This window comes from Notothenia rossii, assembly GCF_949606895.1.
Source record: "Notothenia rossii genome assembly, chromosome: 4".
Lineage (NCBI taxonomy): Eukaryota > Metazoa > Chordata > Actinopteri > Perciformes > Nototheniidae > Notothenia > Notothenia rossii.
The window spans coordinates 51,372,709-51,389,068 of NC_136902.1; the positions used below are offsets into that span (position 1 = coordinate 51,372,709).

The 16,360-nt window shown below is 39.6% G+C and overlaps 1 protein-coding gene across 6 annotated transcripts; it reads right to left on the minus strand.

Annotated features, from left to right (window-relative positions):
- Nucleotides 1-1,806: 1,806 nt before the first annotated feature.
- Nucleotides 1,807-7,721, minus strand: LOC307038294 (uncharacterized protein). Of its 6 annotated transcripts, none has more exons than XM_079679684.1 (14): nt 7,644-7,721; nt 7,161-7,520; nt 6,970-7,065; nt 6,656-6,888; nt 5,934-6,112; nt 5,756-5,846; nt 5,328-5,672; nt 5,129-5,246; nt 4,860-4,951; nt 4,509-4,626; nt 4,314-4,403; nt 4,028-4,222; nt 3,688-3,864; nt 1,807-3,580 (listed from the first exon to the last, which is right to left on the minus strand). In XM_079679684.1, exons 6-12 carry the CDS (start codon nt 5,810-5,812, stop codon nt 4,074-4,076), a joined length of 969 nt encoding a protein of 322 aa, XP_079535810.1. In that variant the 5' UTR covers nt 5,813-5,846; nt 5,934-6,112; nt 6,656-6,888; nt 6,970-7,065; nt 7,161-7,520; nt 7,644-7,721; the 3' UTR covers nt 1,807-3,580; nt 3,688-3,864; nt 4,028-4,073. The 6 variants fall into 6 exon arrangements, with proteins under 6 accessions (XP_079535810.1, XP_079535806.1, XP_079535807.1 ...); XM_079679680.1 differs by having other exon boundaries at nt 4,848-4,951; XM_079679681.1 differs by having other exon boundaries at nt 4,848-4,951; nt 7,161-7,517; nt 7,644-7,688.
- Nucleotides 7,722-16,360: the final 8,639 nt, after the last annotated feature.

Below are 16,360 nucleotides of genomic sequence, written 5' to 3' on the forward strand. Positions count from 1 at the left end.
TATTCTCTCCGCTATGTTTGACAAACCCTGTGACGAGTCCTCAAGCTCTGTGATTGGATGTTTGAGTGGCAGTGCGCCGTGGCTTATGCCGAGTGCCGAACAGGCAGCACTTTGAAATGGGATGGAACCACGGCAAACTATTCAAAACTGGATTCGGATGGGTCCACCACCCCCCTCCCCCAACCCGTCCCCAGAACTACACATGCTGGCTATTGTGTGTTTCGCAACCATGTTCGCAACATGTTCTATGGCACGTCTCTACTGGGAATTGTAGTTTTAAAAGACGTTTTAAGAACATAATAAGAAGTTGCCAGTATTAAAACTGTGTACATCCCTGGAGGTTTAGGGGATAGGAACACTCAAATGTAAAACATATCATTAATAAATGGGTGAAAATTGCTTGTGCCCATAATGGGCAGCATTAATATATACCCACATGACAGCTAAGGTCAGAAGAGCTTTATTTAACAGCTGGTCTTATGTCTGTGACCCCTCCTGTTGTTCATTGATAAGCCTGAAACATGCACTTGTCAAGGTTCAGAGGCACATTTTGTAAATATGGCAGTAGCATCGATCATCTTAAGATAAGATATACTTTATTGATCCCAAGTTGGACATTTTTTCGTTACAGCAGCATGTGTAACAGTTGTAAATATGCAGTGGTGTTTATTTGTAAACCATTTAGTATAATCACACAAATTCTGTGTTTTATATTCAATAATTCTGTGTTCTTTATTTATTGATTGTTCAATACCTGACAAGGTCGGAGATGAAAAACTTTGGTCGCAGGTTCCTCATCACAAGACATCTATCAATATGTGTGTACCACCATTAAACTGTCATATTCTGCACATTTCTTATACTATCTACATACATCTTATAAGAGTATAATACATATGTATAATATCAGTTAAAATAAGTGCTTACACATACAGTAGTTAACATTGCAGGAAAGCAATATATTAGTACTTTGTCAGGCTTAATATGTATACCCCCAAAGCTTTTTTCTTATTCAAAAGAAGACCTTAACCTAAAGTATTCTTTAATGTTTAAATAAAGCTTTATTAGTGTGTCTGACTGTGTCTCCTATTAATATCTAATAATAAAAATAATGAAATTCAATAACGTGATTTAACCACTAGGTGTCCCTTTCTATCAGCTGTGCACCTTTATGGTGTAAATACAGCCTATCTACCAATTGGATCAAATATAAAAGTCAGCCGAATTAGTATTGATACTGCAAGACGTATTGTGTGAAAAGAAATGCAAGATGTTGTTTAATTGCTGATATATTTATGATCCACGTCACATATTCAGTTTCGGCGGCAGTTCTTCCTGTTTGTCTAGAAGTCTCATAAGGACTCTATAAATAGAGAACTGCGGCAGATATGTAATATTTATTGCAGCCGAACCGTGTATTACAATGCCGTTATGTGATGACTTTCAAAGAGAAAAGCAAGCACACTCGGAATAAAGTATTATTTTATTCTTTTAAAATGTTTTCGGATTTCACATCAACAGGAAGTCCGGTTAACTAAAATGTCCGTGCGGAACAATACCCCAACCCATAGATCCGTGGGTGAATAATGTCAATGATAGCAATCACCACATTACACACATTCCTTCACATTTGAATTTACATTAAAGTATTTCGTGAGGCCTTCTAAAATGTTTTTAAATATAATTATATATAATATAATTAATATGTTAGCTTATTCTGTGGTATGCATTTTGTTTAGCTGCTATGCCACTTTAGCTGTAACAAGCGGAAATGTCCCCGCTTTGGGACTAATAAAGGATTTCTGATTCTGATATGAGCCAGTTGAGGTGTTGCACAGGGTGTCGGAACTTGGACACACTTGTATGTTTTCTTATATGTAGCTGAATGCTGTTGTAATGGTACATTCAGAGGGTGAGAAACATGACAATAAATGTAGTATTTTGTTAACTTGTGTACCTGTTTTACTTTAAGAAAGCCAGGTGAATACCTGTCGGACTATGGGTATTGGATAACATCTGTCCAGTTGGAAGGAAGTGGGCTAAAATAGCATTTATTTAATCAGATAATAGATATGTGAACATCAACAAAGAAATTAGTGAGTTGACACGTAAACCATGGTTTGTGAACTTCAATTCATATAGAATTTTTATTTTGTGTGTTTTTTTGCGCATATGTATCCCAATTCACAAAGGGTAAACAACACACAAGTTCCAGGCCAATCGTTACAGTTTTCAACATAGAAGTGATTTAGCCAATCAGAATGCAGATCCTGCAGCACCGGAGGCAGGCTTTACTGCACTCGCAATGTGACAGTGAAGGGAGAGTTCTGCTTCTGAAGATAATAACTCAGATAAAACCGTAATAACTCAATATAATGTTTTCAACCCTAAACGGCAACACTTTATAGTTGTAGGTAGGTGTGTGTGTGAGTGTGAGAGAGGGCCTGCTCACGGAAAGCTGGTTGCTGACAAAGAAGGACTCCCGAATAGGTGAATTGTGGTAAAGAAATAAAAAATAGAGAAAGTGCATCTCTGTCAGCAAAGCTTCTGTCAGTCAGAGGGTTAGGTAAAGGTTGAGATAGTTATCATGTGAGGATAATTAACTAAAATACAATACATAGCAATGTTTGAACCAACCTTAGTCATGGGTTTGTTTTAAATACAAACGTTTACATATTCCTCACAAGCCACATTTTTAAGGATTGTTCAAGGCAATTCATTCCAGAATGTTCACTTAGTTCAAAGAAGCAACATGCATAGTAAGATAACAACTTTTTTTCACATTATTTGAAGTGAGAAGTTGTGTGTGAGAGTGCACACAATGTTATTGTTTGACGATAACTGGCCTCTGGTCTTAATACTGGTAGGAGAGGTTGGGTACATTTCAGTCAATATCATGGTGTGTGACATTAACAAGAATTCTGAGTGAGCAGAGGTATGTGTGTCTGTGTGAGGGAGGGTGTGTCTGAGTGTGTGGGTCAATTATTGTAAATGTTTAGATGTTCATGTTCTATGTGTGAAAGAGACTGGCACATAGAGGAAGAGACTGAGGGAGCACACAGAAAGGAGAGAGAGAGGTGGGGGGACATACACCCAGCATGTGTGCCTATCTGTATGATGGGGCTCTTTGCAGTAACGTAGGGAAATGATTGGCTCTCAACCTCTAACTGGTTGGCCACCCCTGCTGTACACCCTAGTGTCCTTCAGGGTAGGGTCGGGGAGAGAGGCGCTGTACCCCAGCATCCTTTCCTCAAGGAGGGGGTAGGGTGGGGGAGAGAGGCGCTGTGCCCCAGCGTCCTTTCCTCAAGGAGGGGGTAGGGTGGGGGAGAGAGGCGCTGTGCCCCAGCGTCCTTTCCTCAAGGTGGGGGTAGGCTGTGTGTGATGTCCTCATCAGGGTCTTCCTCACTGTCATCACTGATGTCACTGTTTTGGTTCTCCACAGAATCATCAGGCCATTGAGGGGCATTTGGTCCGATTGCCAGGCTGTAGGCCGAAGAAAGATGCTGGATGTGTGTGTCCACGTCAGCAAGTCTTTTCTTTAGAAGACTGGCTAATCCATCTCTCCCTTCTTGAGTCATGTCTAGGGCAGAACATAGAGAATAGAATAGTGAAAAGGCATCTCATTTTTGTTACTAGTACACACTGTGGATGTTAAGTAGTATTTGGTTATGGCATCATGGAATTTACCACTATGTCCTCCACATGACACATGTTGCATCTGCATCCTGATCTTGTCAGCCTGACTTCTCAGATAAAGGCAGTGCTGCCTCATCTCCCTCACAATTATGGCCCTCTCCTCCACAAGTCTCCTTTTGCCCATGTAGGCATCAAAGACTTTTTTTTGGGCCAAAATGGACACCGATTCTGAAGAGAAAGGAACAGCAAGCATGCCATTACCGACCAAGACATGCACCAGTAGGATAAGTGACCTGTCATAGTCCATTGACTGGGAAGCTGATGTTATAGGTCTTGCTTAGTGCCAGAAAAATAAACATATTATATAAACACAAACAAGAGAAGCTCTTACCATCACTTTGCACTTCCCATGGCCATATTAGACTGTCTGTTGTTTGCTATTCCGCAGACAGTCTTCTCTCCACCTCTTCTTCCTGGATTTCTCCTTCAGGAGGCTGTCCGGTGTTGTACTGGCGTATTGCCGCTAAGAGTTTGGTCTTTTCCTCCCCTAACCTTTTGCGACGCAACTGCCAAATCTTATTGTTGTCTATATGACGTAATTGTAAAAAAAAATTACAGAAACAATGTTCAATGGAATTTTTTAATTACATGACTGCAACTGAATAATAATAACTTACCAGTAGAGAGGCACGCTTTCTTTTGGCACAGCCCTAGAAATAGCTGCTCAATGGACATCTGGAGAGACTGATTGTCGCCTGATGTGTTGTCTTGGGTAAATAACAAGAAACACAGTTTGAGGACAAAGAAAACATAGTTGTTAATACTATACGTTAAATAACAATGTTATATTATCAAGTTAGGAAACAGCATACCGTTTGTTGCCCAGTCTCTAACATCATTAACCCATTGTTGGACTTTTTCTTCAGGGCATCCAAGCTCTTCGCAGGTGTCCTTCATTTTTTGAGTCTCACCCTCCAACATTGCGATTGTCTGTTGTAAAAAAGATGTTGCCGATACAGATGTATTTTCAAGATTTTCACCCAAATTTCCATAACTTTTCATGTCTTGAAAACAGTAATTAATTCATTCAAACTTTTCCAGACCTGCGCAAGCACTCAGTATCCAACACTTTACCAGCTTGGACAATTATTTGTTTGTGACAGGTTTGCACATTAATCTTACAAATCTAATCTTGTCATGCCTATACTTACATGGCCAATTACCTTGACATATCTCTTGGCCAACACGACATGAAGGTTTTCCTGCTTCCGTCTGTTCCATCCCATTGCATGGACAGTCAACATGTCATTGCGAGCTGTTTTTAAAAGTAAAATTGACAAGCAGATAATATAACTTGGGTATTTGGAAATCAAGTCATAAAAACTCTAGTACTGTTGAAACAGACTACATCAAAGACAAAGATAAAGTAAAGTAAGAGATGGATAATAACTTCAAGACAGAATTATGTTGGTCTAATGACAAGAGGACATACTTGATTTTGTCATGTACTTAGTTGTGATGGCACAACGTGACAGAAAGCTGTTCACCATCTCCACTTCTTCCCCGGCCGTCGAACCAGCACCCTCCAAATTTCTCCCGCTCCACACAATCTAACAAATACACATATATTATATGTCATAGATTAATTTAAAAAAATTCTTACAATCACAATAATATAAGAGTGGGCCTACCTCACACTTTGTGGAATGGGCCTCGGCATGCATGACCGAGAGAAACGGTTGCATGCTCAGCAAAGGTCGCAGTTCTGGCATTGTCTTTGCCACTTTCTCGAGGTAGGGCCAGTATTTACAAGCAATATCTGTGCAATAAAAATGCACGTTTGTAGCTTGAAACTGCGTTTGAAGGAACAAGAGGTAGGCAAATATTTCTCCTCTGAACATGTTGAGAGCTTTCAGTAGCACTCCATGTCTACATACAGCCACCTCTAAACCCTCTTCATCAAGCCTGCTGGCTCTTCTTGCTGTCTCTCGAGCAGCTGACCACTGGCTGGTACCACATGTACCTTTTCCTGGGGTCTACAATTAAAGACATTTTAATGTTACACTCTCAAAACAAGTAAAGGCTAGAAAAATGATAGGAAAAAAAATGTTGTGCTTACACATTTTACATTTGTTCTGACTTTGTCAACAAAGTCTGTGACAGCCGAGTCTTCCATGATGAACGGCCCTTTAAAAAGTGGTTAATCGATCCTAAATTCAAAAATAAATATTCAATTCATTATTATCATCATTGATAGGCTACTTCTTAAATTCAATTGACTTACAAAAAAGATGTACCTCTGTGACTGTCGGAAACGGTACTGTTTCCTATTCCCATCCACTGACACAGCCAACATTTTGGGAGTAGAAGCTGGGCATGAGAAGGGTTCCTCACACGTCATTTTCTGGCACTCGTACTGGCAGGCCATATACTCCAGAAAGCTTCTTTGGAAGACATCTCCATGGATTTTTCCTGTCTGGAAGTTTGAGAAGCAAAATTGTTACCTTACACATGTCAGAATAATACGAGGAAACAGGAAGACTTTCACAGTGGTTGGAGGCAAGAGGGGGGCTATTAGGAGTATCACTAACACACGATATCCTGAAAAGTGAAGGTCAGGTTAGGATTGGCAGATGCTGGAAGAGAAGGAGCATTATTTCAGCTTTTGTCATATGCACCATGACTCTACTTTCTCTACAGTACAATACAATACATAATCCTATTTTTTCCCACAGAAGAGCACAATGTTTTTCATCATACAAATTGTGTTCTTCAGTAAAGAACAAAAGTTGGATTATGATATGTTTGATCTTATACAGTATGTCCTACATCTACCAGTGCTAGGTTTTTAGCTCTAATCTAACACTAGTTAAACTACTTTCAGTAACATTGTAAGCTTTTCAATTTAGTTATTTTGACATAAACATATTTCCAATCAACATGTTTCATCTACACAAAATAAAATGCATCCTTTCACAATGTCCTCTACTTATGCAATACTCAGTGAAAGTCATCTTACCCTTCCATAATGCTGTGTGCTCCGTTCCAGCATCTGTAAAAAGGCCTGTCTGGACAAACCTGGTGCCACAGTCTTCAGGTCCTCAAAAGATATGAAGACATCCGTGGAATATAACGTGTCTCCGTTCACAGAAGCTGGCCAGTAACCGCTTCTAATGAGGTCTCCCCAATCAGGTGTCCATTCGTAATGGCATGTGTTGCACACCGTCTTGGGGAGATGCAAATCATAACGCCCTAATAACAAATACAGTTTAGTAAAAACAATCGCATTCATTACCTGTATTTGGGTGACAAAAAGAACACTTAAAATCTTACCATTAATACAGACGAAAATGACAGGCCTGCCTATAGACTCTGTAACACCTTCAGGGTTACACGAGTGTGAAGGCCTACCAGTGGGCAGAAGACGATCTGTGAAGAGAGGTTAAAAATATGTCTTAAACTACCAGCACATTAGGAAAGTTATAAAATAACCACTTGGGGCTAAATTGTGTTAAGTGAAATACCTTGGTGTCTCAAAGTGAACATGTCATTTGTCTCGACTAGTGACATTGTTGGGGGAATACATTTGAAATATCCTTCATTGAAGGACTCCCTGATATGAGGGGTGTGTATGCTGTGTTTAGAAATGTCACAGTCATGACACAACCATTCAAGGGGCATGCATTCTCTGCAGCGAAGGACCGCAGGAGCGGAGCAATGTGAGCATCTCCTTTCCGGTACCATAGTTGAAGACAGCAAGCTGTCCAAGTGATGGGACCTTGCCTTTTGCCACTCCAATTGGGCAGCACTTTGGCGCAGGCACCATGAGGAAGAGGTTGATGGTTGATCAACCAAAAGCTCCTGCAATTGCTGAATCTCATCTTCTGGAAACAAACAAAAAATAAAATGTTCAGCATCACAAAAGCGTACTCATATTGTATCACGTATTCGTTTGATGTTATGTTGACACATTTCCTAACTTTCAATGATAGTAAATGTCATCCTACCAAAAAGCTGAGGGGGTACTGCAGAGGTTGCTCCAGCTGGTTCCACAGTCACTGGACTGTCAATGTCAACAGTTCTGGCTGAAAAATAATAATAATTAAAACTGCGGTCGCACTTGTGCGCAGTGATGAGCGGGCCCTCGCGTCCGTGCGCCTGGCTGTCGGGGAGGGCGGCCGGTCGTCCCGGCGTCAAGCAGATAGTCCTCGGAAATGAGCCGTTTGTTATTTCTCTAATTTCGCGTCCCAGACTCCCAGGTCCTCCGGCAACAACCCGGAAACGGATATCGGCGCGGCGTCTGGAAGGAAAACTAATTTCTCTGAAGGCTCGTCGAGGATCGATTATCGAGGAGGCTGTCTGGAGGAGCCGTGACCGAGGATACACTGATTTAGAGGAGAGAGGAGTGTCTCTGGAGGACCTATAACCGAGGGTACACTGAAGTATTCTCCGGAGACGATTTCAGCCAACAGTGATGTTTAAAAGAGGCGTGACGCATGGCTGGATGTCAACGAAGCACAGCTCTGCAAACTGTTCCCGTTGTGATTATAAGTTATTCAAGATGATCAAATGTGCATCAGACTTTCTGCCCTTTACCGTTTGTTTGTTTACTCACTAATCACATCTCCCCTGGATGTTAGGTTATGCTTTCATTGTGAGGCGATGTTTACAGTGAGAACAGCTGCTGAGGTCAGTGCAGAAAGCAGAACAGTGTGTATAATATACAGTTCCAAGAAAAAGTATGTGAACCCTTTGGAACCCTGGATTTCTGCATAAATTGGTCATAAAATGTGTTCTGATCTTCATCTAAGTCACAACAATAGACAAAAACAGTCTGCTTAAGCTAAAACCACACAAAAAATTATATGTTTTTATGTTTTTATTGAATACACCATGTAAACATTCACAGTGCAGGGTGGAAAAAGTATGTGAACCCTTGGATTTAATAACTGGTTGACCCTCCTTTGGCAGCAATAACCTCAACCAAAGGTTTCCTATACAGATGAAGCGATTCATTTCAGACAGTTTGAAACGCGAGGGCCGTGATTGGTAAGTGATTTGACTTGAGACCGCCCCCGTGATAGATAAATGTAATTATAATGAAGCCAGCTGCAATGGATCATTGATCCACCAGGGGGTGCAGTGGGGTTCCACACTGGAGCTCATGTGAAATAAAGTCAGATACAGTACGCTGGATGTACAGCGGAACTTTGTTAAGATCCATATGTCACGGATATCATACTCTGTGCTAAATAAGAGACATGTAATCATTTACAAAACATCACCATGTTTTTATTTAACAAAATAATGTTGATTAGTCGAAAAAAACGAACAGGAGGAAATGCAGCCCGGCTCTCGATTTTTAATCCTAATTTAATCATCATCTTCACCACGATCATTTATGTTTATGTTCGACAAATTGACATGAAATCACTGACACATATGGATATACTGTATTCAACTTCATTAAAACATTATTAACGTGCCTAAACTCAGTAATTCACCAAAAATATTTATATTTTAATGGAGCCTCGTCGGCAGATCAGGATCCCAAAGCGTGGCGGAGGGATCCTGATCTGCATGACGGGTGTTATTTTCCCCATAAGGAACAAGTCGCTGCAAATTATCCCGCTTATTACACGGCCACATTCTCAACAAAGTAACGACATGACTCCCAGTATTAATTGAAATGCTTTTATGAATTTAGAAAATGTTTTTATTGATTTAAAAAATAGTTGTATGTATTGATTTAAATTAACATGCATCCGCTAAGAAAAATAGTCCGTTGTTACCATTTTTTAAACAGTCTGAATGAAACGGCAGCTCTCAGCTGTGTATTTACACAACTAATGGCCCATCAACCAGAGCTCTCTCTCCCCCCCCCCCCCTGATCTTTCTTCTCCAGCAGCTAAATTAACTGGAGGTTACTCTGAGTGACCATAGACTGTATGTGACAAGTTTACAGTTAGTGACGTAACAACACCATAAAAGCTGGTGGGTTGAAAGCAATACGGGAGGTGAAAATAACTAGAATAATTGTGATTTATTTATTGTGGCTTTTATGTTTTTAGTTATAAAATGTTATGTAATTCAGGCTTATAGTTCATCCTTCTCTAAAAGCCTTCAACAATGACAATATTCATAGTAATTTCATAAATCCTTCCAACACACATTCTAAAAGATAGCCTACTGTAAGTTAAGAAATCATTCCAATATGTAAATCTTCTGATGTAACAACAATAACATTATAAATAGTAACATAGCTGAACATCGTATTGCACATTTAGCTTTGAGTGTTACTGACCTGAGATGTTTTTATTACATTAATTAAGGTGACTGAGGCTTTTTAACATACAGGGATGCAAACTCATCAGGTATGAAAAAGGTGACAAGGATCCGAGCCCCCGGAGCAGAACAACTAAAGCAGCAGTGTTAATAATAACAGAAATGCCAAAGAGTCACATCTAATAGAAATATATTAAAGCATTTATTTTAAATTGTGTAGCAGTCAGTTTATAATTTTGGCAGCACTGTTGAGCATTTTGAAAATGTATTTTCATGCCTCTGTGCAAGGCTTAGTCTTTCTATCTTTATAGCCACATGGTGTAAAGTAACTAAGTTCATAAACTCAACAAGTACTATACTTGGGCACAATTTTGAGATACTTGTACTTTATTTAAGTATTTCAATGTTTTGCTACTTTGTTCTTCTACTCCACTACAGTTCAGAGGTACATGGTGTACTTCTACTCCACTACATGTATTTAATACCTTTAGTTACTTTACAGATGTGGATGAATGATGTGAAATATAATCAAGTGTTAAATCAGACTTTAGTTCCACCTGGAGTAAATCCACAAGCTACCCTGCAGTATACAAAGTCATTCAAACTAGCTGCACCTTTACCAGCTTTGAGAACACTTTCATGATCAATCATTATAAAACATATCATATATATTATTCTGAAATGGACCAATCTGCACAATGACTACTTTTACTGTCGCTACTTTCACTATATTTTGATGAGAATACTTTTCTACTTTTACTTGAGGAACATTTTGAATGCAGGACTTTTACTGTAACAGAGTATTCCTACACTCTGGTACTTCTACTTTTACTCAAGTACAAGTTCTGAGTACTTTTACTTTTTTTCTAGTACAAGATCTGAGTACTTCTACTTTTACTCAAGTACAAGATCTGAGTACTTCTCCTTTTACTCAAGTACAAGATCTGTGTGCTTCTACTTTTACTCAAGTACAAGATCTGAGTGCTTCTACTTTTACTTAAGTACAATATACTTATACTACCTCTGTTTATAGCCTATGAAAAAAACTATTAGAAATAGAAGGCTAAAGCTAACGTTAGCAGATAGTGACAATGTATGCTAGCTAAATAGCTCAACGATTCCTTAAATAATATTGCCACAGAAAAACTTTTCAGTTCACATCACGCTCTGCCGCTCCGACAGGGAGCTCTGCTCTGAACACCTGAACGGCCCGTTCTAACAGCTGTTCACCAGCGGTCCAGTATGTGCCACAGTGACTCCGGACGCACAGTTAATATTAACGAACGCACCCGTAGGTAATGTAGCTGCTGAAGCTAGACCATCATGTCGGAGCAGCAGAGCCTTATTATACATCCACCATGAGCAGAGCCGACAGGCAGGAAGACTCGAGCACACAGCTCGCACTTCATTATAATATATATAAAAAAGAACACCATGCGTGTCATGATGGCACATAACAGCTCACGGCCGCAGATTACTCCGGGTCCCAGACCCCCCATACCCCAAAAATATTTTTATTGCAGATCTACATGAATCACACAAACGACCTATTTTGGATTCAAAACGGCGAATTTTGCCGAAAGGTGACAAGTTTGCATCACTGAACATAGACAGAGCACAACTGAAACATAACATCTGAGATGTAACAACATAATACACTTGTGGGGATGCTTGGGATGTGAGGAGTGAGGGACACGGCTTAGAACGGGCGTGTCGACTGGCAGAAGGAGAGTGTGTGCACCAGTCTGCCTTGATCTATGAATTCATGTCCGTGACACTCACTGCTGCCCACAGCTGTTTTATAGAAGGAAAACCTCCTTCACTTCATGAAAGTGTTTTAACCACACACACCTCTACACACACATGACGGGTGTTATTTTCCCCATAAGGAACAAGTCGCTGCAAATTATCCCGCTTATTACATGGCCACATTCTCAACAAAGTAACGACATGACTCCCAATATTAATTTAAATGCTTTTATGGATTTAGAAAATGTTATTATTGATTTAAAAAATAGTTGTATTGATTTAAAAAATAGTTGTATGTATTGATTTAAATTGACATGCATCCGCTAAGAAAAAATAGTCCGTTGTTACCGTTTTTTAAACAGTCTGAATGAAACGGCAGCTCTCAGCTGTGTATTTACACAACTAATGGCCCATCAACCACAGCTCTCTCCCCCCCTGATCTTTCTTCTCCAGCAGCTAAATTGCACTGTCATTGCAAGTGACCCTCAGTTAGTTGACTTTTATGTTCAACTGCTAAATTCGTTACTGATAAAAAAGGGCTTCTACTGTACCTAATTACCTTAACACTAGAACCGCCAGAGGTTTTGTATAGGCCTACCTAAACCCATCAAATCCCGCTATTAGAATGCAATTTTTAACAACATAGGGTGCTACATAACACACTTTCAGGAAAAGTCACGGACTGGGAGACTTTAATATTTTATTGAAAAAAAGTTATATTGCACACACACAACACACATCACACAAATTGACCCGATTGGCGGTTCTAGTGTTAAATAAACTCACTAATTAATGAAACCAGTTCAATACGCATTATTCTTATTCTTATCATTCTTTATGAGCGCAGAAATAGTCTTAAAATCAGATCTGTTTTTTAAATGAAATCTGACGGCAGGCAGTTAGCTCTGATCACCTATGATAAATGCGCCGCACCTAATCGCTGGCCATTCAGCCACAGACACTGTTTGAAATGGGGGGGAGCTAGGGGGAGCTAGGGGGAGCTTGGCTCCCCCGAAGAGGGAGGGAGCTCCCCTGAAGGCTGACTTTGAGATAAATAGGGGGAGCCCAAAACAATCGTGCATATTTGTTTCACACAGATTAGAAATGTTGAGTTTCTGTAAATAACAGTTCTTGAAATAAATAATAGTTATTGTTCATTACAGTTTCTGAATATTTGTTTTATATTTGTGAATATGTCTGGGTGTTGCCATCTGTACGTGGTGGCGCTGCATTCTTACTTACGTTGCTATGGTTATGGCGGTGATGCCGGCGCGGTATTTGAAATGTTCATATTGATATTTTTTTAACTCTGGCTGTGTAATAAAAAAATATGGCAAAACGAAAACAGCCAAGCGTCACAGCTTTTGGATTCACAAGCAAAGAAGCAAAGGAGTCTAAAAATGACAACGTGAACGGAAAACAACTTTTAGTTGGCCGGCTGTAAGCGGCGTTAGGGTCGAGCTTGACAGCTCCACACCGAGGGAGAGGCCTGCCGATGCGGAGCCTGAAGAGGCTTCAACAACGGCCACATCCGCCGGCATAGTGACACCGTCTGTATTATTAGAAGAGTGTTTTTATAGCAATTGATCGCATCCGCGCTGCTGCGCCAGTGAACAGAGCGTGCGTGTGACATATTTAGTATCAGGATGTGCTCTGAAAAATAGGGCTCCCCGAAAGCAAATGGGTAATTCGAAAACTGACAGAGCTCCCTATATACAAATCAAACTGTAGACGGTGTGAAAGCACCTATTGTTTTAAATAATGGTCGGAATGTGATCTGTGAGCCTTCTGAATTACCGTGGGACAGCACATTCTAAACTAAAATGTTCAATCAATAAAGTAACATCTTATCTTATCTTAATAATATCTTCATATTAATAATAAATCATACAGTATGTGTCCGAAAGAGAGCAGGAGGAAGCAAACACAAAAATATACTGCATATTAAAGCAAACGATTGTAAAGGTTAAAGTATGAGCATAACAAATAAAGAAGTGTAATGTAAACATTTACATTATGATTATTTAATATATAAAGACTATATATTATTGAATTACAAGATTAGATATACTTTAGTTGATCTAAAATATTGATGTGTTCAAATGCTCTTCAAAACACAACTGAAAGTCCATGAAACTTGTCTTTCTGTATTTGCGAATGAAGCGCCATCTCCTGGTTAAAACCCGAAATTGAAAATCTGGCAACGCCCTCTTGGAAAATAGTGGGAGGGCTTAACATTCCTCTATACTGGTATTTGGTAGGTAGTAGGCAGGAAGCTGTAAGCTGGAGTCCAAAATTCAGTGCTACATCTGTATCATATTGGATAGGGGCTGAACTTTTCCTGCATTGGAATTTTTCCGATCATTCCCCTAGGAGGAGTTTGCAAGAATGTGCTTAAAATGCATGAAAAACGCACATATTTCAAAATGGCCAACTTTCTGGGGGGCGGGGCTGATGGAAAGCAATTTGAAATATGTGTGCAATCATAATAGTAATGTAGATATAGCGTTTCGTGAATATTGGAACAACTATATTTGAGTAATTTGGAGTAGTTTGGAGTCATTTGCGACATGTAAATCGTCAAAAATGGTTTATTCGCTGTTAGCTTACGACCTCCACGATTGAGCTATCAAAAATGTTCTTCTCAATTTGGCATCATATTGGATAGGGGCTGAACTTGTCCTGGACTGGAATTTTTCCGATGATTCCCCTAGGAGCAGTTTGCAAGAATGTGCTTAAAATGGCTGAAAAACGCACATATTTCAAAATGGCCGACTTTTTGGGGGGCGGGGCTAATGGAATCTCTTTACAAATATGTCTGCAATTCTATGAGGAATGTCTGTGCCAAATATAGTGAAGTTCTAAGAAACTATATGTGACTACCACACAATTGGGGGCGCTAGTGAGCAGCTATTTTGAAAAATTACGTTTTATTTTTACATTCTCGAACAAGTCGTGGGCTCTGACGTGTGTCCCAAGTTTTACGTCCGAAGCTCATTTTATGCTATCGCAATTTTAAAAAAATGTATAGGCCACGCCCACATTCTGAATGTTTTGCGACACTTTAAATCTGAGTTTGTAGTCACCCGGAGAGTATGTCTAAATAAAAATAAAAATAATTAGTTCATCTGCTCTTGAGATATAAATTGGTGGTTTTTTTGGTGCCCCCTATAGTCCAAAATGAAAATGCTTTGGTGTGCCTATTCCCCAAGACAGTTTGAACCTATCCCCTGAACACTGTGTTGTTTGGATACATTGTTGATGAGTTATGAGCATTTCTTTCTAAGCCCCGCCTTTTTGCGAGTACGTTTTGATTGACGGCGGAAATATTTATCATCCTAATATGCTCATTTTCTACGGTAATGTGTCTGACCCTCCACCGATGCGGGATATTACGTTTGTTGTTGAAAAACTGAACATTGAAATTCAAGTGAATATTTAACTGTTTTGAACATTATGCTAATTTAAAAGAAAAAAATGTAGGCGGAGCATAGGGTTCCAAGAAGATTATTTGTAGAACAGGTCCACCCGGATATGTGTGCAAAATCTCAGGTCATTCGGAGTTACGGTGCGACTTTGTACATTTATTCCGAAATGGGATTTTGATTGGTGGTGCTATTGAGCACGTTGGAATATTTTAACCCATTGAGTCCAGAATGTTGCAATTTTTACGGGTCCTGGCGTCCGTGCAAAATTATACAACTTTGTCATTATCCTAAAGGCCTCAAAAACAGGAAAGATGGTGACTAAAAATAATGATAATAATAATAATAAAAATAATAATTCCACCAATAACAATAGGTTTCCTTGCACTTCGTGCTAGGACGCCGTCGGGTCCTCGCACATCGTGCTCGGGCCCTAATAATACCACCAATAACAATAGGTTCCTCGCACTTCGTGCTAGGACGCCGTTGGGTCCTAGCGCTCCGTGCTTGGGCCCTAATAATAATAATAATAATAATAATAATAATTCCACCAATAACAATAGGTTTCCTCGCACTTCGTGCTAGGACGCCGTTGGGTCCTCGCACATCGTGCTCGGGCCCTAATAATAATAATTCCACCAATAACAATAGGTTTCCTCGCACTTCGTGCTAGGACGCCGTTGGGTCCTCGCACATCGTGCTCGGGCCTTAATAATAATAATATGCTGTGTATGATATAAACCGTATTGGTACAATGAGTGACATCTAGTGACGGATTGTGGAACATTGATTCGATTTTTCGGTACCACTTTACAATAAGACTACACTTATAAAAGATTCATAAATAATTAGGTTATTCATTAAGTTGTAAACACTTTATTAATCATTAAGAACCATTTATAAACCAGTTCTAACAGAGTTTTCATACGTCAACACAGGCTCACTATTTGGCAAGATGACTAAGCCTTATATTGGCTAGCTTACTTCGTCTTCTTCATCAGCCAGCATCCTTGGTATCTGTTGTTCAGTGAGTTTATTCCCCCCCTTCAATCAATCAATCAATCAATCAATCAATCAATCAATCAATCAATGTTTATTTATATAGCCCAATATCACAAATGTTACATTTGTCTCAGTGGACTTCACAGTTTGTACAGAATATCAGTATGACAATACCACACCCTCTGTCCTTAGACCCTTTCCATGTTGATGTTTCTTGGCACCTCTTTATGACCATTTATTTATGAGTTTCTAACATTTATAAC

Excerpts from the sequence above, each read along its gene's own strand:
- LOC307038294 (XM_079679680.1), bottom strand. The coding sequence starts at position 5,812 with ATGGAAGACTCGGCTGTCACAGACTTTGTTGACAAAGTCAGAACAAAT. Across the intron at positions 4,952-5,128 it reads TAAGTACATGACAAAATCAA|CTCGCAATGACATGTTGACT; the intron begins GTATGTCCTCTT and ends TTTTAAAAACAG. Across the intron at positions 4,223-4,313 it reads GAAAGCGTGCCTCTCTACTG|ACAACAATAAGATTTGGCAG; the intron begins GTAAGTTATTAT and ends TACGTCATATAG.